This window comes from Ostrea edulis, chromosome 2 (assembly GCF_947568905.1).
Source record: "Ostrea edulis chromosome 2, xbOstEdul1.1, whole genome shotgun sequence".
NCBI lineage: Eukaryota > Metazoa > Mollusca > Bivalvia > Ostreida > Ostreidae > Ostrea > Ostrea edulis.
Window position 1 is genome coordinate 86,474,871 of NC_079165.1, and position 23,922 is coordinate 86,498,792.

The window sequence follows — 23,922 nt, forward strand, 5'->3', positions numbered from 1 at the left end:
TAATACATTTTCACTATTTGGCCCCGCCCTAAGGCCTCAACCCCTGAATTTCTCAAATTAGGTAGAGATCGGGAGCTTCATGGACATCATAGTCATGCATTTAGTCCAATTTCAAATATATATATGGGAGTAGAGAAGATTTTCCAAGATTTAATACATTTTCACTATATGACCATATTGGCCTAGCCCTGGGGCTTCAACCCCTGACCCAGGAACCATGACATAAAAAATCATTTAAAAATGATAACTTTTACAAATTGACCAGAAAGTAGGTGGCAAAACAATGGTATTGTTTGCAGTTCTTTCACTATTTTGGTAGATTGCTAAATTTATGTCCCTTATAATCATGCAAATATTTGTCTCTTCTATGTCCAGAAGTAAAGAAAAAGAAATTCTATAATATACATGTATATGCATTTTCAATATATGATCAACTTAGCTCCACCCTAGAGCATGATACCTGAACCTAGGGGTCATAAATTTCAGTTTAGGTATAGCACTAATTGCTCGTTACAATTATGCTACCATTTTGACTGATGTCCAGGAGTAAAGAAGACTTTTGAAGATTACATTGATTTTGAAGGTTTTTGCCACACACCTCAGGATCCGGGGAGGCGTGGTCCATGGTTAAGTTATTCATCCACAGATGCTATATATTAAAACTGGTTGAAAATGGTTCAGTCATTCTGGAGAAGAAGCTGAAAACATCTTAAAACGACGAACAATTCATGACAGACAAAAACAAGAGGCCCAAGGGCCTAGAATCGCTCTTCTGATAAATTGTACAACCCCATCATTTCTATTCTTAGCCTCTTGGTATTCTAAATCTTTAGTTAAATCCTAAGAATTCAAAAAAAGTAGGTCAATGTGACCTACTTTTTGGTTAACACATTTTGAGAACCCTAGAAATCTCAACTGACAAAGTTTGATGATTTTAAGCCAATTAGTATCTGAATATTGAAATATAGCTGTCAAATTCCAATCGTAGGTCATGGTGACCTACTTTTTGGTCAGCGAACTCCGAACATGCAAGACCCATCAACTGACAAAGTTTGATGACTGTAGGTCAAATAGTATCTGAAATATATAAATATAGCCGTCAAATTCCAAAAGTAGGTCAAGGTGACCTACTTTTTCGTCAACACCCTTCAAACATGCAAGACCCAACAACTGACAAAGTTTGATGACTGTAGGTCAAATAGTATCTGAATTATATAAATATAGCCGTCCAATTTCAAAAGTAGGTCAAGTTGACCTACTTTTTGGTCGAAACCCTTCGAACATGCAAGACCCAACAATTGACAAAGTTTGATGACTAGGTCAAAAAGTATCTGAAAATATATAAATATAGCCATCCAATTCCAAAAGTAGGTCAAGGTGATCTACTTTTTGGTCGAAACCCTTCGAACATGCAAGACCCATCAACTGACAAAGTTTGATGACTGTAGGTCAAATAGTATCTGAAATATATAAATATAGCCGTCAAATTCCAAAAGTAGGTCAAGGTAACCTACTTTTTGGTCAACACACTCCGTAGACTCAAGATGCATCAACTGTCAAAGTTTGATGATTGTAGGTCAATTAGTGACTGAAATATATAAATATAACTGTCAAATGCCAAAAGTAGGTCACAGTGACCTACTTTTTGGTCGATACACTCCAAAGACTCAAGATGCATCAACTGACAAGTTTGATGATTGTAGGTCAAATAGTGTCTGAAATATAGTAATTTAGCTGTCAAATACCAAAAGTAGGTCACGGTGACCTACTTTTTGGTCGACACAAACCGAAGACTGAAGACGCATCAACTGACAAAGTTTGATGATCCTAGGTTTTACAGTGCCCAAAATATGCATCTAAAATTGAAAATGTGAAATTTGAATATCTGCAAAATTCAAAAAGTAGGTCACTGTGACCTACTTTTTTATAAATATGTTTCAAGGCCTCAAGATGCATCAACTTACAAGATTTGATGATTCTAAACCTCTCGGTATTTGAAATAACTTAAAATATATCTATAAATGATAAGCCATAAAATTCAGAAAGTAGGTCACGGTGACCTATTTTTCAGTTGACGCATTTCAAGGTCCCATGATCCACCAACTGACAAGTTTTGATGATCATAGGCTTCAAAGTGTTCAAGATATGCATCAAAATTAATTTTAAAATAAATACCTGCAAAATTAAAAAAGTAGGTCACCGTGACCTACTTTTGAGACAACTTGACACAAGGTCCTAAGATGCATCAACTGTCAAAATTTGATGATCCTAGTCCTTTGCCCCAGGGTAATGCCTTGAACAATTTTTAATCTACACCATATCCTCATCCTTATGTGTAAGTTTGGTGATAATCTGCCCACTGGTTCTTGAGAAGAAGATTTTTTAGCAACCACTACTTTTGTTTGTATTTTCCTGATTATCTACCCTTGTTAAAGGGTCACATTCCTCTATTTAGTATGTATGAAAGCCCTTGGGCCAATGATACCCTGTAACAAATTTGAAAAAAATTGGCCAAGGGGTTCTTGAGTTATAGCCCTTTTTCTAAAAAGTTTACGCACACCGCACAAATGGCCATAGCATTAGCTCTTTGAGCCTTCGGCTCAGAAGAGCTAATAAATAGCAACAGGTCACCCAAGTAGCTCAGGTGACCTAAAACTGCTTTGGAAAATCTTTTTCTCATGATAACAAGGATACTGTAACAATTCATCAAATTAACATGAATGAATACTAGTATAGTGTAGATTCAAGTTGTTCATGAGACCCCTGGGGCCAGAACAGGGGTTTAAATTTATACGTTGGAGCAGATCAGAAGTCTTAAAAAATCTCAAGAGCCACTAGGGTAAAACACTGTACTTATATCAGCAGGATTAAAATTTCAGTTGCTTTGGTGGTGAAGCTAGAGGGCTGATTTCAATTCGCTAATTCTCATACATAGAAAAAGCACTAAATTGTAATCATGCCAAAATAGTGCATCAAATCCGACTGCACCGATACGTTAAAATAAGTATACATACAATATAAAGTCAAAATACTATACAATCATCCTCATTAAAAATCAAGCGTGTTCACACCAACTGCTTCTGACTTTTTTTCCAAATATTTTATTTTGGTTTGGTTTCCTGAAAGACAAATCAACAAACATTCTCCCCAAACATACAATATCATAAACACAGTCATTCATATAAAATTATGTAACATAATAACAAGTTTTTCAACAACATAAAAGAAAAAAAGCAGAATTAATCATGAATGAACACTTTGGCAATATGCTGTAAACAGCTTTATCTTCACTCGTGGTATATTTTCTTGTTTTCACAAAACTTTAATTCGGTGGTTTGCTTTCAATATAAACGTTTAGTTACTGCAGTTTCAATTTTACATTTTAATTTGCCTACCATGAAAATAGCAAAAAAATAAACCGGACTGAAAATAACACTGTATACAATGCTCAATGTACATATACCTTTATCTATCAATCATATCATTAGTGTCAAAGATGCATGATCAACAGTACGGAATTGAAGATCTAATTTCTCTCCAAAACTGCCCGCATACATCTCGTATTATATCTCAATTATTATCGGCCATAACTCACCATTCACATTCAAACTAAATATCACCTAACACAGTACATGATTAATGTCATCATCCAGTGAAACGCGTGTTTGATTTGATAGACAGGCACAGGTACATGTAGTCGTGTGCATCTGTCTGGTGGGAATGAATGAATGAATGATAAGCTTCGTTGAAAATCCTTTGCAACAAAGATGTACACTGGTATATGCTATGAAAAAGCAAGAGAAGAGAGAAACAAGGATTCGCCATAAGGAACCTCAGTGGCCAGGTTCAGTGTTAAAATTCAGTTACTATATCCCATCCGGAACACCTCGGGCTGGTGAAAGGTCCGAGGTGTTCCGGATGACTATATCCATGCTGCAGGATAGTTTGGTGGCCAGGTTCTGTGTTGAAATTCAGTTACTATATCCATGCTGCAGGATAATTTGAGTCAGTTTTTCATCCTTTGCTCTTCTGGCATGACACAACTAGAATGTAAATAAAAACGATATAAATTTATATTTAAAATTTACATGTGATTTAAGGAGGTATGCAACACCAGAGAAATTTGATATGGATGAAAAGTGGAGGACAACAATATTTTGAAATTAAAAATTTTCAAATTTATTTTATTTAGTTAAAAAATGCAGTTTTAGTAGACAGCAATCTGAAAAAAAATTTAAAACCCCAGTTGGACTCAAACATATGATCTACAGTTCAGCAGTCGACATGTTAACCTAGAGCTACTCAGCTAGGCGATGATTTTTTAAATGGATAAACAAATATTGTTGATATTCATATTTTCATCCATGTTTTAAAAGGAAGTCAGCCATTATGACGATGTAGAGTACCTCCTTAAACTGACACATGGTATACACTGTTGCATTAATAATAAAAAAAAAAAATAAAAAAAAATTCTGATCTCAATTCAGAGTAAAAAAAAAAATGAATACTTACGCTTCTGGTCTGAAGGAACGTTTGTTTGAATTCCTCAACATCCATTTTTTCTATAAAATATGTTGATTGTTAAAATAACAGATATACTTGTAAATTTATATATAAAATGAATAAAACCTGTATAGAAAACAATTCACAATGCAGCACTATTACAGATATATCTGAAGTAAGATTCTGTTTTACCTAGTCCTCCACACATCCCTACATCCACACAGCTTGATAAAATGTTTGAGAGGTCCTTGAACCAAAACGTTTAAACATGGCAGGACCCCAGTTTCTTTATCTCAAGTGAACTAAAAACTACATCATAAATACATACATGTATGTACTTCCGTAATAACAGGACAGTCACAACAGCTGCTAAAACCTCATTTCTTCACCTATAAATCTATAAACCCTTTCATCTCTAACTCTAACACCACTTCAATCTATAAAACTCTAAAAGCCTCCATATATTTCTACCAAAGGAGTGACCAGGCATCAGTGGAAAAGTGATTCCAAAATGACTGAATAAAATCATAAGCTACATCAGAAACCCCTCCATATACATCTCACATCCTGCAGATTTCTGGGACACGATGGCTGGGCATGAAACTGTTCCTGATCATTGTGACCAAATCGGAACTTGATTACATATTTTCATGACCACTGTAGGAACATCTGCAGATCTTTGTACCATCTCCGTGATTCTCAACACTAACTCTCTAGGTTCACAATTCTCTCCGTGATTCTCGACACTTACTCTCAAGGTTCACAATTCTCTCTGTGATTCTCAACACTTACTCTCTAGGTTCACAATTCTCTCCGTGATTCTCAATACTTACTCTCTAGGTCCACAATTCTCTCCGTGATTCTCGACACTTACTCTCTAGGTTCACAATTCTCTCCGTGATTCTCAATACTTACTCTCTAGGTTCACAATTCTCTCCGTGATTCTCGACACTTACTCTCTAGGTTCACAATTCTCTCCGTGATTCTCAATACTTACTCTCTAGGTTCACAATTCTCTCTGTGATTCTCAACACTTACTCTCTAGGTTCACAATTCTCTCCATGATTCTCAACACTTACTCTCTAGGTTCACAATTCTCTCTGTGATTCTTAAAACTTACTCTCTAGGTTCACAATTCTCTCCGTGATTCTCAACACTTACTCTCTAGGTTCACAATTCTCTACGTGATTCTCAACACTTACTCTCTAGGTTCACAATTCTCTCCGTGATTCTCAACACTTACTCTCTAGGTTCACAATTCTCTCCGTGATTCTCAACACTTACTCTCTAGGTTCACAATTCTCTCCGTGATTCTCAATACTTACTCTCTAGGTTCACAATTCTCTCCATGATTCTCAACACTAACTCTCTAGGAACTGTTCCACAATTCTCTCCGTGATTCTCGACACTTACTCTCTAGGTTCACAATTCTCTCCGTGATTCTCAATACTTACTCTCTAGGTTCACAATTCTCCCCGTGATTCTCAATACTTACTCTCTAGGTTCACAATTCTCTCCGTGATTCTCGACACTTACTCTCTAGGTTCACAATTCTCTCCGTGATTCTCAACACTTACTCTCTAGGAACTGTTCCACAATTCTCTCTGACTCTTCCTCTGCCTCCATTAGTGCCACCTTGAGGTTGTTCTGGATCACAGAGGGGTGGAAATCTTCAGATCGGGTCATTAGCCTCCCCTGATGTTGCTCGAATTCCTCCTGTGTTTTGTCACACAGGTTGTTCTACATTACAAATATACAACTCAGTTCAGTTAAGGCTTGCCAGGAACAATTACAGTGCTGTATATAAATGTACCTCAGTGCACTTCGCACCATATGACGTCACAGTAAAAACATACGTCACGACGTACAAGTTCTTACAGTTGTATCGCGGGGAAAGTGTCATAATAGTATGTCATTATTTACTACCGTTATCAAGTGATAAGCAGTATTCATGAAAATTTTTCTTGTCAAATGCTTATCATATAATCATATATTATTTCTTTTTCATATCAAATCACTCTGCATTTATCATATCTAGTTTGCACGAAGGTGATGTTCATTTTATATTGTTACCTTGAAATCACCCCTACATATTCTCCTGATCGGATTAGCACTGCGTTTAATTTACATAATTATTGCGACCAGCTGCAGTAAATGTAAAAATGCAACGATGTACAGTGTATGGTGGTGCTTGATATTTTTATTCTTATTACACTGATTTATCAGAAAAGTGTTGAGAGCAACTTCTGACACAAACAGAAACCCCTTTCCGCATCTGATAATATCTTGCATACTCTCGAAAATTAAGAAATATGCTGCATTAGAGGCATTTTAAACTTCCTTCCTTCTATCGGAGAACTTGCTCCCAAAACTTTTCAGGTAATGTACAGTAGGCTCTGTTTTTCAATATTAAAAGGGTCAGCCTGCATGTAACCGATATCGTTGCACTTTTGCAATTATCAAAATAATTTTTGTTGGTTCTAAATATATAATGTCACGTGATAGTCTCGTGATGTTCAACACATGCCTCGATGAAAATGTATGGAAGGCTACTGGGTATCGGTTTAAACGTCCTTTCGTTCTCGGATATTTTCCATTAAATATTTTCCATATAAAACACTAAAGGCCATTTTATGCACCTATTTTACTTTATTTTTGTATGGGACGCCTTAATTCAATTGAGAAGTAACATAATAATTATATCTCCATATATATCACAAAAAATTACTAACATACAAACACTATGTTTGTCAAATTTTGGGGGTGACACATCCCTTCTTCAGAACAAGACAACAGGATATTTACAAATGAAATGAAAGCTAAATTAATGTTATAAAAACAAACCAGCAACAAGAGGCCCATGGGCCACATCACTCACATGAGTCATCTTGGCCCATATCTGAAGACTTTCCATATATATTTGCATGTAAAACCTTAGTCCCTATTGTGGCCTCAACCTACCCCTGGGGGCCATGATTTTTACAAACTTGAATCTGCACTACGTCAGAAAGCTTTCATGTAAATGTCAACTTCTTTGGCCCAATGGTTCACAAGAAGAAGATTTTTAAAGATTTTCTCTACATATTTGTATGTAAAACTTTGATCCCCTCTTGTGGCCCCACCCTACCCCTGGAGGTCATGATTTGAACAAACTTGAATCTGCATTATGTCAGGAAGCTTTCATGTAAATCTCAGCTCTTCTGGCGCATTGGTTCTTGAGAAGATTTTTAAATGACCCTACCCTAATTTTGCATTTTTGTTATTATCTCCCCTTTGAAGGGGGCATGGTCCTTCATTTGAACAAACATATTCAATATGTAGACACCCTTTTTTCCTGACCTTTGTGATATAGTTTTAGTGCTAGTTTCTTTCCTTTTTTATCACATTATTTCTAGGTAAATATTACATCATCCTGAAGAATGGACAGGTCCTCCTGATAATAATTGAATATTGTTTGTGTATTTGGTCATTTTTAGGGCTTTATGTGTGTGTGTGTGTATATATATATAAATTGTAAAACACTAAAAATGAACAACGACACAAACAATATGAAATTGTCAAATTTTCGGGATGAACTTCCCCTTCTTCAGGACGACAGAATATTTACATAGAAATGAAAACTAACTATAGTTAATAAAATAACAATTTAAATAGCACTAAAACTAAACTACAAAACTTGAGAATAAACAGAAAATTGAAATGGTTCATGTCACTGTTCATTTTTAATGCTTTATAATTCCAATGTTATTTATTACAATTGTTTTGATTGGACAAAAATAAAGCTGAACAAGATTTTATACATCAATAAATCCGAAAACGCGATGTATTCGTACACGCCTGAAATCAAATAACATAGTGCAGGGAAATTATTCAAATTTTTGCAATTTTTAATCAAGTGAATGAATTGGAATTATAAGAATCAAACATTCTTTCTGAAGAATTTATCGATGTGTAAACTCCGGACATTTTACTCACAAACTTAACATAAAACAGTTTGTGAGTAAAATGTCCGGAGTTTACACATCGATAAATTCTTCAAAAAGAATGTTTAATCCTATACTATATCCTTATCTATTTGACCTCGTAACCATCTGACACTTTGAATGAATTTACACAAGTAATAGTATGATAGAAATATTACAAAGGTGATAGAGTATACTCGACTAGTTACTTTAATTCTTCTGGAGTATATGACTATTGCTATGCACAGACCACAAGTATCATGTATGTGTAAAATTACAATTTGAATCATCTGCAACTTTGTACAGTACATTCAACAGGGAAGCTAATTTTGATCATTTCATAATTCATATTGAATGCAAATTCATTTCATAAAACATAATAAAATGCACGATACCTTTTCTAAAATCCATTGTCTAAGTTGTTCTAATACAGGTTTGTAGCTTAGATTATTTCCTGAAAACAGATAACATGACATCAGAAACACATGTAAAATTGTATCCACTTTTTCAAAATCAAACAGGGACCAGATTTCAATGACTTGAGGAAGTTTAATATACATCAAGATTTTAGAAAAGTAGATCAAATGCTATGGTCAAGCTCATGGACATAAATTTTTGTGCCACAAAAATTCAGTATAAGGCTCATGATAAAGAATATTGTGCCAGATCTGGCAGCATAATAGATGTAGATAGGAAGATAAAAATGACATTATCACACAATTTATAGATTATAGAGAGAAAGATGAAATAATATCATCACAGAATAGATGTCGAGAGAAAGATAAAATAATATCATCACACAATAGATGTAAGGAGAAAGATGAAATAATATCATCACACAATAGACAGAGATAGAAAGATGAAATAATATCATCACACAATAAAGAGAGATGGAAAGATGAAATAATATCATCACACAATAAAGAGAGATAGAAAGATGAAATAATATCACACAATAGATAGAGATAGAAAGATGAAATAATATCATCACACAATAAAGAGAGATGGAAAGATGAAATAATATCATCACACAATAAAGAGAGATAGAAAGATGAAATAATATCATCACACAATAGATAGAGATAGAAAGATGAAATATCATCACACAATAGATACTTTGTGCCAGATCTGGCAGCATAATAGATGTAGAGAGGAAGATAAAAATGACATTATCACACAATTTATAGATTATAGAAAGAAAGATGAAACAAGAGGTACTGTGAGCAATGCTCACTAAGAATACCCCCCGCTTACCCCAATCTCCCAAAGGGTGTTGGTAATAGGTATAAACTACCTCTTTTCTGAGTGTAAAAAACAAATGGCATGACAAACCGAACCATATTGCTACTTCGATGTCCAGTGCGCGTGACCTTTGACCTTTTGACCCCAAAATCGATAGGGAACATCTTCATCCCATGGGTAGTCCATATGTATGATATGGTGACTGTAGGTGGAAAGGATAATGCTTTAGAGCCCGGAAACCATATTGCTACTTCGATGTCCAGTGCGCTTGACCTTTGACCTTTTGACCCCAAAATCAATAGGGAACATCTTCATCCCATGGGTAGTCCATATGTATGATATGGTGACTGCAGGTGGAAAGGATACATGTAAGGCTTTAGAGCCCGGAAACCATATTGCTACTTCGATGTCCAGTGCATTTGACCTTTGACCTTTTGACCCCAAAATCGATAGGGAACATCTTCATCCCATGGGTAGTCCATATGTATGATATGGTGACGGTAGGTGGAAAGGATAATGCTTTAGAGTCCGGAAACCATTGCGTCTACAGACGGACGGACGGACGGACGGACGGACAGACAGACGGACAACCCGATTCCAGTATACCCCCCCCCCCCCACAACTTGTTGCGGAGGGTATAATAATATCATCACAGAATAGATGTCGAGAGAAAGATAAAATAATATCATCACACAATAGATGTAAGGAGAAAGATGAAATAATATCATCACACAATAGACAGAGATAGAAAGATGAAACAATATCATCACACAATAGACAGAGATAGAAAGATGAAACAATATCATCACACAATAGACAGAGATAGAAAGATGAAACAATATCATCACACAATAGACAGAGATAGAAAGATGAAACAATATCATCACACAATAGACAGAGATAGAAAGATGAAATATCATCACACAATAGACAGAGATAGAAAGATGAAATATCATCACACAATAGACAGAGATAGAAAGATGAAATATCATCACACAATAGATAGAGATAGAAAGATGAAATATCATCACACAATAGACAGAGATAGAAAGATGAAATAATATCATCACACAATAGATAGAGATAGAAAGATGAAATATCATCACACAATAGACAGAGATAGAAAGATGAAATAATATCATCACACAATAGACAGAGATAGAAAGATGAAATAATATCATCACACAATAGACAGAGATAGAAAGATGAAATATCATCACACAATAGACAGAGATAGAAAGATGAAATATCATCACACAATAGATAGAGATAGAAAGATGAAATAATATCATCACACAATAGATAGAGATAGAAAGATGAAATAATATCATCACACAATAGACAGAGATAGAAAGATGAAATATCATCACACAATAGACAGAGATAGAAAGATGAAATATCATCACACAATAGATAGAGATAGAAAGATGAAACAATATCATCACACAATAGATAGAGATAGAAAGATGAAATATCATCACACAATAGATAGAGATAGAAAGATGAAACAATATCATCACACAATAGATAGAGATAGAAAGATGAAATATCATCACACAATAGATAGAGATAGAAAGATGAAACAATATCATCACACAATAGATAGAGATAGAAAGATGAAATATCATCACACAATAGACAGAGATAGAAAGATGAAATAATATCATCACACAATAGACAGAGATAGAAAGATGAAATATCATCACACAATAGATAGAGATAGAAAGATGAAACAATATCATCACACAATAGATAGAGATAGAAAGATGAAACAATATCATCACACAATAGATAGAGATAGAAAGATGAAATAATATCATCACACAATAGATAGAGATAGAAAGATGAAACAATATCATCACACAATAGATAGAGATAGAAAGATGAAATATCATCACACAATAGATAGAGATAGAAAGATGAAATATCATCACACAATAGATAGAGATAGAAAGATGAAATATCATCACACAATAGAATAGATATAGAAAAGAAGACGAAAATGTTATCACAAAAACGTGAGTACTCACTAGCCAGTTCTATACACTCGTTGGAAATCTTCTCCCTCTCCTCTGCAAACTTCCCCACCTCTGGAAGTTTCTGAATCATTTCTAAAATTTTGTCTTCCTCATCTTGTAGTTCGTACAACTCTGTCAGACTGACAATGAACAGCGATTAGTTAATATACAACTCTGTCAGACTGACAATGAACAGCGATTAGTTAATATACAACTCTGTCAGACTGACAATGAACAGCGATTAGTTAATATACAACTCTGTCAGACTGACAATGAACAGCGATTAGTTAATATACAACTCCGTCAGACTGACAATGAACAGCGATTAGTTAATATACAACTCCGTCAGACTGACAATGAACAGCGATTAGTTAATATACAACTCCGTCAGACTGACAATGAACAGCGATTAGTTAATATACAACTCCGTCAGACTGACAATGAACAGCGATTAGTTAATATACAACTCTGTCAGACTGACAATGAACAGCGATTAGTTAATATACAACTCTGTCAGACTGACAATGAACAGTGATTAGTTAATATACAACTCTGTCAGACTGACAATGAACAGTGATTAGTTAATATACAACTCTGTCAGACTGATAATGAACAGCGATTAGTTAATATACAACTCTGTCAGACTGACAATGAACAGCGATTAGTTAATATACAACTCTGTCAGACTGATAATGAACAGCGATTAATTAATATACAACTCTGTCAGACTGACAATGAACAGCAATTAGTTAATACACAACTCTGTCAGACTGACAATGGACAGTGATTAGTTAACATACAACTCTGTCAGACTGACAATAGACAGCGATTAGTAATATACAACTCTGTCAGACTGACAATGAACAGCGATTAGTTAATATACAACTCTGTCAGACTGACAATGAACAGCTATTAGTAATACAATGATGATAATTATAGGTTATAGACTTTGTATGGGAAAATATGACGACCAAAATTTTTGGCGCGTAGACGGACCGAGCTTGCGAGGTCTGTTTGCGACAAAAAACGAGGTCGTCATATTTCCCATACAAAGTCTATAACCTTTTTATTATATACTTTCAATTTCATTTAGAAACTAACAATAATTTTATTTTTAACAATAACTTTATCGGTTTAACTGAGTAAAAGATGAAAAACACGAAAAATTTGAATTTTAACGGTGTAGAAATTTGATTGTGACGTAATGTTTGCGGGCCGGAATGTTTCCGGGCATAAATCGTGTGATATATGCCCGCAAACTTTTAAAGAAAAAAGTAGAGATGAAATTGAAAGTATATAATAATGAGAAAATATTGCAAGTGGCAAAAATTATCAAAGTACACTAATCATAGATCAATTCTAATCAGAGAACAAATTTTTGTTTTTACCTTTTTGTTTTAAGATCTGGAAAGGCTGAAAAAACATCTGGGACTTGATCTGAATATCGCCCGTCCTGCTAAAAAGTCATGAAATTAAAAAAAGGGTCATTTAAACAGCAAGGGCCTTCAAAAGTAACTTTCTGTTTAGAATGATAATGACAATTTCTTACACCACTACAAGCTTCAACATTTACATTTGTCCAACTGTCTGTGTCCTGTTCATTTTGTGATTGGACAAGTCAATCTCCAAAAATGTTTGTCAAATCAAACAAAACAATTTTTTACCATTATTGAATAATGTTAAATTTCAAAAATCACAAACACCAAGTGTATAAACTGGTGTTCATGGTTATGAGAACTAGTAAAGGTATAAAATCTGGCTATGCATTTTATGCATTATTGGAGATTGCCAGTCATCATTCCATTTTAGTAGTTAAACAAGTTACGCATTAAAATCATCGACTACTGTAAACAAAACTACTAGGAAAAGTTACTATGACAATGATGAGAAAGTTGAAGATAAGAAATATAATGCACAAAAGAGAATTTTTTTTTTTTAAGGAAAGCTAGAAATAATGTATGACGTAGGCGACAGTGAGAGTAGACCATCGAGTAACTCAGTCTCAAGTCATGTCAGTATTGTTACATTTTGTCATAAAGAATTTCAATGCACGGACAAATCAATTAGCTTCGTTTTCACAGGTACATGTGTATATCAAAATTCACAATTCTATATTATTCATAACTAGTTTATACATGTACTACAGTCTTCAGGTTTTAATGAAAAAAACAAGAGGTACTGTGAGCAATGCTCACTAAGAATACCCCCCGCTTACCCCAATCTCCCAAAGGGTGTTGGTAATAGGTATAAACTACCTCTTTTCTGAGTGTAAAAAACAAATGGCATGACAAACCGAACCATATTGCTACTTTGATGTCCAGTGCACGTGACCTTTGACCTTTTGACCCCAAAATCGATAGGGAACATCTTCATCCCATGGGTAGTCCATATGTATGATATAGTGACTGTAGGTGGAAAGGATAACGCTTTAGAGCCCGGAAACCATATTGCTACTTCGATGTCCAGTGCACTTGACCTTTGTCCTTTTGACCCCCAAAATCGATAGGGAACATCTTCATCCCATGGGTAGTCCATATGTATGATATGGTGACTGTAGGTGGAAAGGATAACGCTTTAGAGCCCGGAAACCTTTTTGCTACTTCGATGTCCAGTGTGCTTGACCTTTGACCTTTTGACCCCAAAATCGATAGGGAACATCTTCATCCCATGGGTAGTCCATATATATGATATGGTGACAGTAGGTGGAAAGGATAATGCTTTAGAGCCCGGAAACCATTGCATCTACAGACGGACGGACGGACAGACGTACAACCCGATTCCAGTATACCCCCCACCCCACAACTTGTTGCGGGGGGTATAATAAAAATTCTCATAACTTTGTTTAGAGTTGGACAATTAAAAAAAAATGTGCATTTGGACAAATGAAATTTGTTGGCAACTTGTCTGATGGATAAGTGGATATTTTAGTATTGTTGAACTCAGAGCTACAGTTATTGTAATGACATAATTTCTTGGATACACTCAAAATGACCTTAGCTCTAGATATGCAGATGTATAGTTCTTGGTCCATTAAAACTGCAACCCATATTTAACACAAGTACGGATGAAATGAGAGCATTTCACCACAAATTCTGTAACCATGGTAACTATTCCAAGTAACATTTTCCACAGATCTATACACGTTCCCTGATGCAAGACAAGATCGGTGATGAAAATAAGTCACTACAATCACTGCATTACAGAGTTTCAGCTCGGAAAAGAAATTTACTATGCCACACTCCCATGGCCTTTGTCAAATGACAAAGACTGACAATCGTGACAAAACACTTTCTAACACTTTTATTTAGCTCAAAATTGTTCTCCTTTCATTTGTATAGTTGTACCTCAGAAGAAGGTCCAGTCACTTGCATCGACTCTGATTGGCTGGTTCCAAACTGAGGAACAGGAGACTGGTGATAGCCCTGGAGTCCCGGGGAACCAGAATAACTGGTCATTGAAGAAGTAGCCGGTGGAAATGGTGGGGGTCCTATGACACCACTGGAAATACAGATAGGTATGAGTGACATTCTGAGGTACACTGGAAATACAGACAGGCATGAGTGACATTTGGAGGCCATTTACTATCAGGTATGAACATGCATTCTTTATACAGTATATAATATGAACATTACAAAATTGCATTTATAATGATAAGTATAAAAGATGTGTATAATTCCTGTATTTATTGATACAATCTGTATGTAAATGTAGCATAATAATACTTATTGTCAGCCTGTAACATGCAAGGTGAAGATAACGAACAGTGATCAATCTCATAACTCCTACAAGCAATACAAAATAGATAGTTGGGTAAACACAGACCCCTGGACACACCAGAGGTGGGATCAGGTGCCTAGGAGGAGTAAGCATCCCCATGTAACACTAAAGTAATCTGCGCTTAGACATGACACTAATATATCATTTTTTTTAATAATCTAAATTCTTACAAGTTGTGTGACTGTGGTTGAGGAGGGTGAGTCTTGAATTCATCAATGATAGACTGAACCACCACCGCTAAACTGGAATGCATGGAAAACTAAAAAAAAAAATCAAGAAAATTTTCATATAAATGTATATTCTTATCTAGAATTGTACATCACTATTCCGACACCATGGTCATTCTGTTAACAAATCTACACCACATGAGAATGCTTTCATATCAATTTGGCAAATATTTCCCTAAGTAAAAGTTGTAATCTTGTCAAAATTAGATGTTAGATCCACTTGTGTGTATGTAAGCAGATGTAATGTCTAATTTTTATTAGATTGTTGTTCTTAAGAAGATTTGTAAAGCATTAGATTATGCCAATGAAAAACTGTAAAACTCCAGTCTGCCCCCAAAGGAGTCAAAGTTTGCACAAATTTTAAGCTCCCTATACATCTACATAAGGAAGCTTTCACAGTTTTGGCATTATTTTAGTAGAGTAGTTTAAAATTTTTTTAATCATACAACCTTTCTATTTTTCACTATTTCTTTCTGCAATTATCTCCCCTTGAAATGGGGCAATATCCGTCATACAACAAACTTGTACCGTCTCACCTAAGAATATCTTGTGGCAAGTTTGTTTGAAATATAATTCTTGAGAAGAATTCAGCACTGTGAAAAGATAACGACAAACAGACCTGCATCCATATACATTTGTACATGTATATAAAAAGTCAACAGTCAAATTTTAATCACAGAAAGTCACTTAAGCCTATAAATTTCAGGTGTGCAAAAATGACAGAGATACTACTCTTTGCATGCTAAACACAAAGTTCCATTTCTTTTTATTACATGTTTAAAACTTTGATCAATAATTACTTCATAGTCTACAGAAGTATTATATGGTGTACTCTGGATAAATTGAAATTCTGGGAACTGACCTGCTGAACTGTTCATCATATAGTCTACTCCAGATATACTGAAATTCAGGGAACTGACCTGCTGAATTGTTCATCATATAGTCTACTCCAGATAAAATGAAATTCAGGGGATCGACCTCAATTCTTCCTCGTAAAATCTACTCCAGATATATTGAAATTCAGGGGGCCGACCTGCTGAATTGTTCATCATATACATGTAGTCTACTCCAGATATACTGAAATTCTGGGAACTGACCTGCTGAACTGTTCATCATATAGTCTACTCCAGATATACTGAAATTCTGGGAACCGACCTGTTGAATTGTTCATCATATAGTTTACTCCAGATATACTGAAATTCTGGGAACCGACCTGTTGAATTGTTCATCATATAGTCTACTCCAGATATACTGAAATTCTGGGAACCGACCTATTGAATTGTTCATCATATAGTCTACTCCAGATATACTGAAATTCAGGGGACCGACCTGAATTCTTCCTCGTAAAATCTACTCTGGATATATTGAAATTCAGGGGACCAACCCGAATTATTCATTTTATATCCAAAGTTCAATATAGCCGATGTTCAACTATATAAATAATGGTACTAGGGATTTATTTTGAACTTCAATTGTAACAGATTGTGCCATATAAGCGACTTCAATATAAGTGGAGTAGACTGTAACTTACTGATGCTAGGTTTGGACAATTGACAATTTTGGACTGTGAGTCCACCCATTGGTGATACACAGGCGGGTGAACAGAAATTGATGGGCAATCTTGTGGAAACAGAGGAGGGAGTGTTCTACAAAATACAAAAGTAGATGATAATTATATATGCAATATATCTGATTTGTTACTATTGAGTTCAGTGCAGGCACAAAAAAATTGCCATTGTTTCTGAGTAGAAACAAAAGTGAATCGCATGAGTTTGTGTACCTATCAGCAGAATGAACAATCCGAACACCATCTCCATTCTATTTTTTTTTTTTATACAAAAATAGATTTGTCATTTTCTTATAGAAATAGCACACACGGGTGCTTGTGGACAGGAAAATTTCATCTTCGTGATCAGTGATATGACATGTTTAAAAATGGGTTCTAAGAGAGATTTGTGTATTCCACTGTAATAGGAGGACTCTGAAGTTACATACCTTAATAAGAATACAGCCAAATACCCTAGAAATTCAACAAGAGATGTTTGACCATGTGACCTAAAAATCAATAGGGGTCATCTACTTCTTATGCTGTACCAGTGTACCAAGTTTGGTGTCAATCAAACAAATAATTCTTAAAACACAGCAGAAAAAATATTACTACAAATGTATGTCTAGATTAACCCTTGACATTTGACCTCAAAATCAATAGGGGTAATCTTCTCTTGAAGATGTACCAGTATACTAAGTTTGATGTCTGTCAAGCAAAGGGTTCTCAAGATATTGAATGGACAGGATATTCTTATGTCCAGTTTGACCCTTGACCTTTGACCATGTAACCTCAAAATCAATAGGGGTCATCTTCTCTTGAAGATGTACCAGTGTACCAAGTTTGATGTCTGTCAAGCAAATGGTTCTCAAGATATTGAGCGGACAGTATATTCCAGTGTCCAGTTTGACCCTTGAACATGTGACCTCAAAACCAATAGGGGTCATCTTCTTCTAAAGATATACCAGTGTACCAAGTTTGATGTCTGTCAAGCAAAAGGTTCTTTAGACATTGAGCGGACAGTATATTCCTGTGTCCAGTTTGACCCTTGACCTTTGACCATGTGACCTCAAAATCAATAGGGATCATCTACTCCTTAGGATGTACTAGTGTACCAAGTTTGATGTCTGTCAATCAAAGGGTTCTCAAGATATTGAGTGGACAGTATATTCCTATGTCCAGAGTAGATTGACCCTTGACCTTTGGACCTGAAAAACAATAGGTGTCCTCTTCTACTCATAACCAACCCACAAATTAAATATCATTACGATCAAGTGAATGGTTCTCAAGATATTGAGCGGACAACATGTGGTCTACCGACCAACTGACAGGTGCAAAGCAATATGCCCTTCTTCTTTGAAGGGGGGGATAAAAATATAAGGGGGGAGGGGGTTACTGGAAGTTCTGCCCACAATCACCTGTGCTATCAAGGGCACTAGGTACCCCCCAAAAAAATTGTTATAGAATTGTGCAAATTTTTTATTGATTCATGTTATTTGTAAATGTTTCAATATTACTAAAAACCCATACATTTACCAGAAATTTTTCACTTGAAAATTCAATGGAAAATTATTGACCAAATATTAAAATCCTTTAAAAATGTCTTTTTATTGGTGCATTTATTTACCACAGACGCACCAAATAAAGAAGAATTTTGCTAAGTTTATGTGGGAATTTCTATTATTTGATCAAACAACATGTAAATTGGTCATTACTACAGGAAATGCATTTAATAATTTATTTAAAAAGAAATTTTTCCATCGAATTTTCAAGTATTGTATAGATTTGTGAATAATGCAAAATTAAAGGTGGCTTCATTGGAAAATTTTGTGGTAAATCTGGGTTTTTAACAATTACGGTATTGATAATAAACTATTTACAAATTAGTTTTACAAAATTCTTCGACAAAACTTTTGGGTATCCTTTGTCCTTAAATGAAATTTCACAACTTACAGGAAGAGAAAATTATAATAAACATGAGTATTAACTATTAAATGAACTTACACAACTAGAGTTATGTTGCTATTTCCGGACACAAATGTAATTCTGTATTCTGTGTTTGGTATAACTTCTATTGGGCTACAAAATAAAAAAAACATTGTAAAATATCAGAACCTTCGTAATAAAGACATTTATATGCATGACCACCAACAGACACCAGTATTTGAAATTTTATATCATTTAATCCTTAAATATTTCACTAAAACTGTTCAGTAGTATTTTCAAAACAGGGGAGACTTTAATTATATTAACCCCAAGCAATCATATTGCTTGGGTTCAAATTTATTAATAAAGAGTAGTAAATTCGAACCCAAGCGATATAATTGCTTATGTATATATGACTATACAGAATTATCTTTTGCAGTAATTCATTTTCATTATGTTTATCATTAATATTCAATAGTAACTTTGATCATGTTGATTTTTTATCAGTGCATGTTTACAAGTTAATATAATTTTATTACGTTTTACTCAGTTGTAATACAATTTTTTTTTACATATTGATTGACCTATTAAAATTCATGAAGTATTTTGCTGATTGGCAACCACACTGAAACCACGGACAATTTGAAAATTTCGTGTTTACTTTACTTATTTGGGTAAAAGACCAATGAAGCATTTTTTTCAAAATTTAACGTTATGGATTAACACAATCCACACATTCCCTCATAATAATAATTTAATATGTCTACTTAAAGGTTCTAATTGACAAAATATTGATCAGGAAATGTGCCCTCCTCTGCACAGTAAAGTGGACCAAGCAAGCTCTTGTGAGGTCAACTTCCGTGCAAAGTTAGAATAAAAATATTCCATGGTTTGAAGTTAACTTTTTATGTCACCAGTCCAGTCGGACTGATGGGGTAAAATTTCAACCAATCCGCAGAAAAATTTATCAGTCCAACAGAGTTCTCCAGAAATAATTAAACATATTTCGTTAATGTTATTAAAATGAAATTTAACTCAATATGCCTCAGACAATATTGTAACACTTAAATGTGGGATTTATATTTACGAATCAGATTCGTCTGATATCTACAGATCGAAGCATGTCAAATGTGTGTATAAAATTTCATAAGTATATTTTCCAAAATGATGCTTTAGAAAATTAACCAGTCCCATCGGACTGACTAAAACAAATGTCAGTCAGTCCGCCAGACTTTTGACCAGTCACAGACTGACAGGCATATGTTAATTTCGAGCCCTTTATTCAGTCAACAATCTTAACGAAAAACATTTTTGAGCACTGGCCATTCAAGCTTCTGTATCTAGGCTGTTCACTGGTCCAAATCGAACAAATACTATTTTTTTTCTCATCAGTGTTGATAAGAACTTTGAAGAGAGAGTTCAAGGGAACATCAAATTACTTTCAGAATTTTAGACAAAATTAGTTCAAGTGTGATAAAAATACTACTCAAGTGAGTCGATCACTGTATTTCAATATACTGGTATGGTAATATAATTTTAATAAAAATTCCATGACATTCATGAAAAGCACATGCTTGACAGTCTTGAATGTGTACAAATTTTAGATTTTACTTGACTTGGTCTTTGGGCCAGGAGCTAATTTCGAAGACTCAGTCAATATCCTTTATATTACATACATTTCAAAATTCTAAAATATGTATATATAATTCTAAAGTGCACATTTGTTTAAATTTTCGATAACAAGAAGTCTTTGCATTCATCGTTATTATGATATTTGTAAACATGCAGATGTGATGTGATTTTTCAGTTGGTTGAATATTGTTTAATGTCCCATTCGAAAATTTTTCACTCATATGGATTGGTTAAGCTCAAAAGTAGAGTGTTCGCTTTGTAACCGCGAGGTTGTGAGTTTGAGCCCTGCTCGTGCCATGGTCGCACCAAACCTAAGACATTAAAATAGGTAGTGATCGCTCCTTTGCCAAATACTCGGCATTTAGAAGTGAGAATCACAGGTCTTTCAGATATGACCTTAAAACGGAGGTCTCGTGTCGCGGCAGGCATTGACACGATAAAAAACCTCACTGCTATGGCCCTGAGTGCTAAGTATTATAGATCTATATTTGTGGTACTTCACCTACAGCTGGTGATATCTCAATACGAGTAAAATATTCTTGACGAGACGTAAAAAACAGTCAATCACTTATATGGAGATATCATCATTGCCAGTGAAGGGCCGCATAAATCTAAGCTTATGCTCAGTGCCTACAGCCTTTGAGCAGGGAGAAATCTATTTCGTGCCACACCTAGTCCTACTGTGACACAGGATCTTGGTTATTTATTCATATATGGCAAGGAATAAGGACTCTGTTTTTAAGTGATTCTTTTGTACCCAAGGTTGCATGCTCTATATTCCTTTATACAAAAGTTACAGAAAGGGTACAGCACAAATCATATGGAAATTGAAAGTAAGAATTACATGAGGTGGCTCTACATAACCTAGAGTACAATGGCAATCTGATTAAAACCAGATCCTGAGATCCGCTCACTTAGATCGCTACACTAGGATCTGACGTAACCCCATATAGAGTCACGTCCGCATGACCTTTCGTTAAGCCAATCAAATTGACCCTGTCGATTTATACCAACGATAATTTTTCTCCCATGAACCTTTGCGTCATTATTTACGTTAGAGATGCAAAAAAAAAAAAAAAAAAAAAGGCTGCGCGTTTGACAGACGACTGCACACCTGTCAAAACATGCGATTTAAACAACTTCTGTATTCTCTGCGGGTTTTCTTTCATTCAAACGCTAAAAAATCCCAATGGAGTTCACAATTCAAGGAAAATGGCTGCGATTGTTTGGTTTGAAAGAAAACATATCGCAGCTAGATGCGACGTCACAATGCACCGTTTAAGTAAACCATCTTGAAAACTATTCAATTCGTACCCGTCCCTATTCATACATAAATCTGAATTCACAATTTAATTTGGGTATATTTCATATCGTACGTTTTGTTGTTTGAATGAACGGAATAGATTTGGCATTATTGCAAAAGTTTAAAATTCGTTATGCGAGAATATACAACTTTACAGTGTGGAATAAACTTCGTGGGAGAAAGATTACAGCAATTTGTTTACGAATTGCCAGGAACCGCCTAAATAGCCATCATTGTCTGTATGGCGCAATCTGACTGGCTGATAGTTCTCATGAATATTCCAAGCGAAAGGTCATGCGGACATGACCCCCTATTGGGTTACGTCAGATCCTAGTGTAGCGATCTAAGTGAGCGAATCTCAGGATCTGGTTTTAATCAGATTGGGTACAATGGGTACAGTGGTTATATTCAGGTTGAAGTTAATATCTATATTTATTCATCCAAAGGACCGCCCCATTTCGTCACTTCTTATGACAAGCGAGGGGTACTGAGGACCTATTGTAATTTGGATCCCAACAGGGTTCGTGATTTCTAAAAGACACAATGTCCCAATGATTTAGATAGGCCCACGTTTGTCCCTAGACATTTTACGGCTCAGTACTTGATATAAATCTATTAAGGAAAATATGGAAAAAAATAGATCTAGTGAAACACTCAGATAATCGTTGTTTACCAAAATATCCAGACTTATTTAACTGTCAATTTCATTCATATTAAGGCTACTATTTCGTCATTTTATGGGTTATTAAAACAACATTAGGTCTATGAGTCATTTTTTGTTTATAAATCAAATGTCGACACAGTTATAAATCTAAATGTTACTTACTTTAGATTCGCCTTCTTCAAAGAATCAATTTGTTTTGTTCTGTGGGCTTGTAAATTTGTTTGAGATGACGTCGTGTTTTTGTTTTTATTTCCAAAGAGCCAACTCATTTTGAGAGCTGTCTTGTACAATAATAGCAGAAATGAAAACAGGAAGTCTATAATCGTCATCAAAAACTGCGAGATCTAATTTCCGTTTTAAAGAGCATGCGTGGAAAACATTGTGAAGATCTTGACCATCATCCAAAAGAAATGTAACGCCTCAGCAGTACTCACCGATTCATTTATTGTTGCTGGGGTGCAGAATAATATTTGAACATACATAATTGTAAGTAGTAAGTTCAGAGCGTCAATAAAGTTAGACCCAGTTTGAAAAAAATAAATAGCTTGTTGAGAAAATTGTAGTGCGTGCGTATCCCCATTGTGTACATGCTTTTTCGTGCTGCATAGTGTGCAATAGCTTAAAAAATTACATCAACTAAAAAAATGACATAAGAAGGAAAGGGACTCATTTGTGTGTACTCATTGATCATTGAATATATCGAACCAATATAGGGTGATTACCTGTCAATATTAAACAGGTTTGGGACATGTGTTTAATATTTTAAGTTGACCCTTTGATCCGGTAGATATCACACTTTGCTGTGAAGTGATGCAGGTGTGCTAAGAGTTAGACTAGTTCACAATACCGATGAAACAATAGGGTGTTGGTAAAGTTATCGAGTGTGATCAGAAGTTGGTTTTTCACAAAATTATTTTCTCGATGCGTCCTTTACTCGGGCTTCAGCAGGTTGGGAACACTTCCCCATTAGGCCAACGATAAAAATTGTTGAGTTTCCGCTAACGTTCCAGAAAAAAATAGGGTAGGTAGGTAGGAAATAAATTTTATTTTTTTTTTAAATTTTATTTTTTCAAAGTATGCAAAAACATTGTAAACTCGTAACAAGTGTAGTATAGGAAGGAG

General features: G+C 34.9%; 2 protein-coding genes across 5 annotated transcripts in view; one reads left to right on the forward strand and one right to left on the reverse strand.

Annotated features, from left to right (window-relative positions):
- Positions 1 to 3,081: 3,081 nt before the first annotated feature.
- LOC125682543 (vacuolar protein sorting-associated protein 37A-like) lies at positions 3,082 to 23,148 on the reverse strand. Of its 2 annotated transcripts, none has more exons than XM_048923179.2 (11): positions 22,963 to 23,148; positions 19,280 to 19,354; positions 17,261 to 17,375; positions 15,673 to 15,761; positions 15,070 to 15,223; positions 13,114 to 13,181; positions 11,738 to 11,865; positions 8,861 to 8,919; positions 6,081 to 6,243; positions 4,513 to 4,562; positions 3,082 to 4,043 (listed from the first exon to the last, which is right to left on the reverse strand). In XM_048923179.2, exons 1-11 carry the CDS (start codon positions 23,127 to 23,129, stop codon positions 3,972 to 3,974), a joined length of 1,140 nt encoding a protein of 379 aa, XP_048779136.1. In that variant the 5' UTR covers positions 23,130 to 23,148; the 3' UTR covers positions 3,082 to 3,971. The 2 variants fall into 2 exon arrangements, with proteins under 2 accessions (XP_048779136.1, XP_048779137.1); XM_048923180.2 differs by having other exon boundaries at positions 13,114 to 13,178; positions 22,963 to 23,133.
- Positions 23,140 to 23,922, forward strand: part of LOC125682545 (CCR4-NOT transcription complex subunit 7-like) — a 30,875-nt gene continuing 30,092 nt past the window's right edge. For 2 of the 3 annotated variants that reach the window (XM_048923185.2, XM_056155306.1), the window contains exon 1: positions 23,159 to 23,286. The gene's annotated coding sequence lies outside the window, so the exon portion shown is untranslated. Of the gene's footprint in view, positions 23,287 to 23,922 lie in introns of all 3 variants that reach the window. The other variant, XM_048923184.2, reaches the window with a different exon arrangement.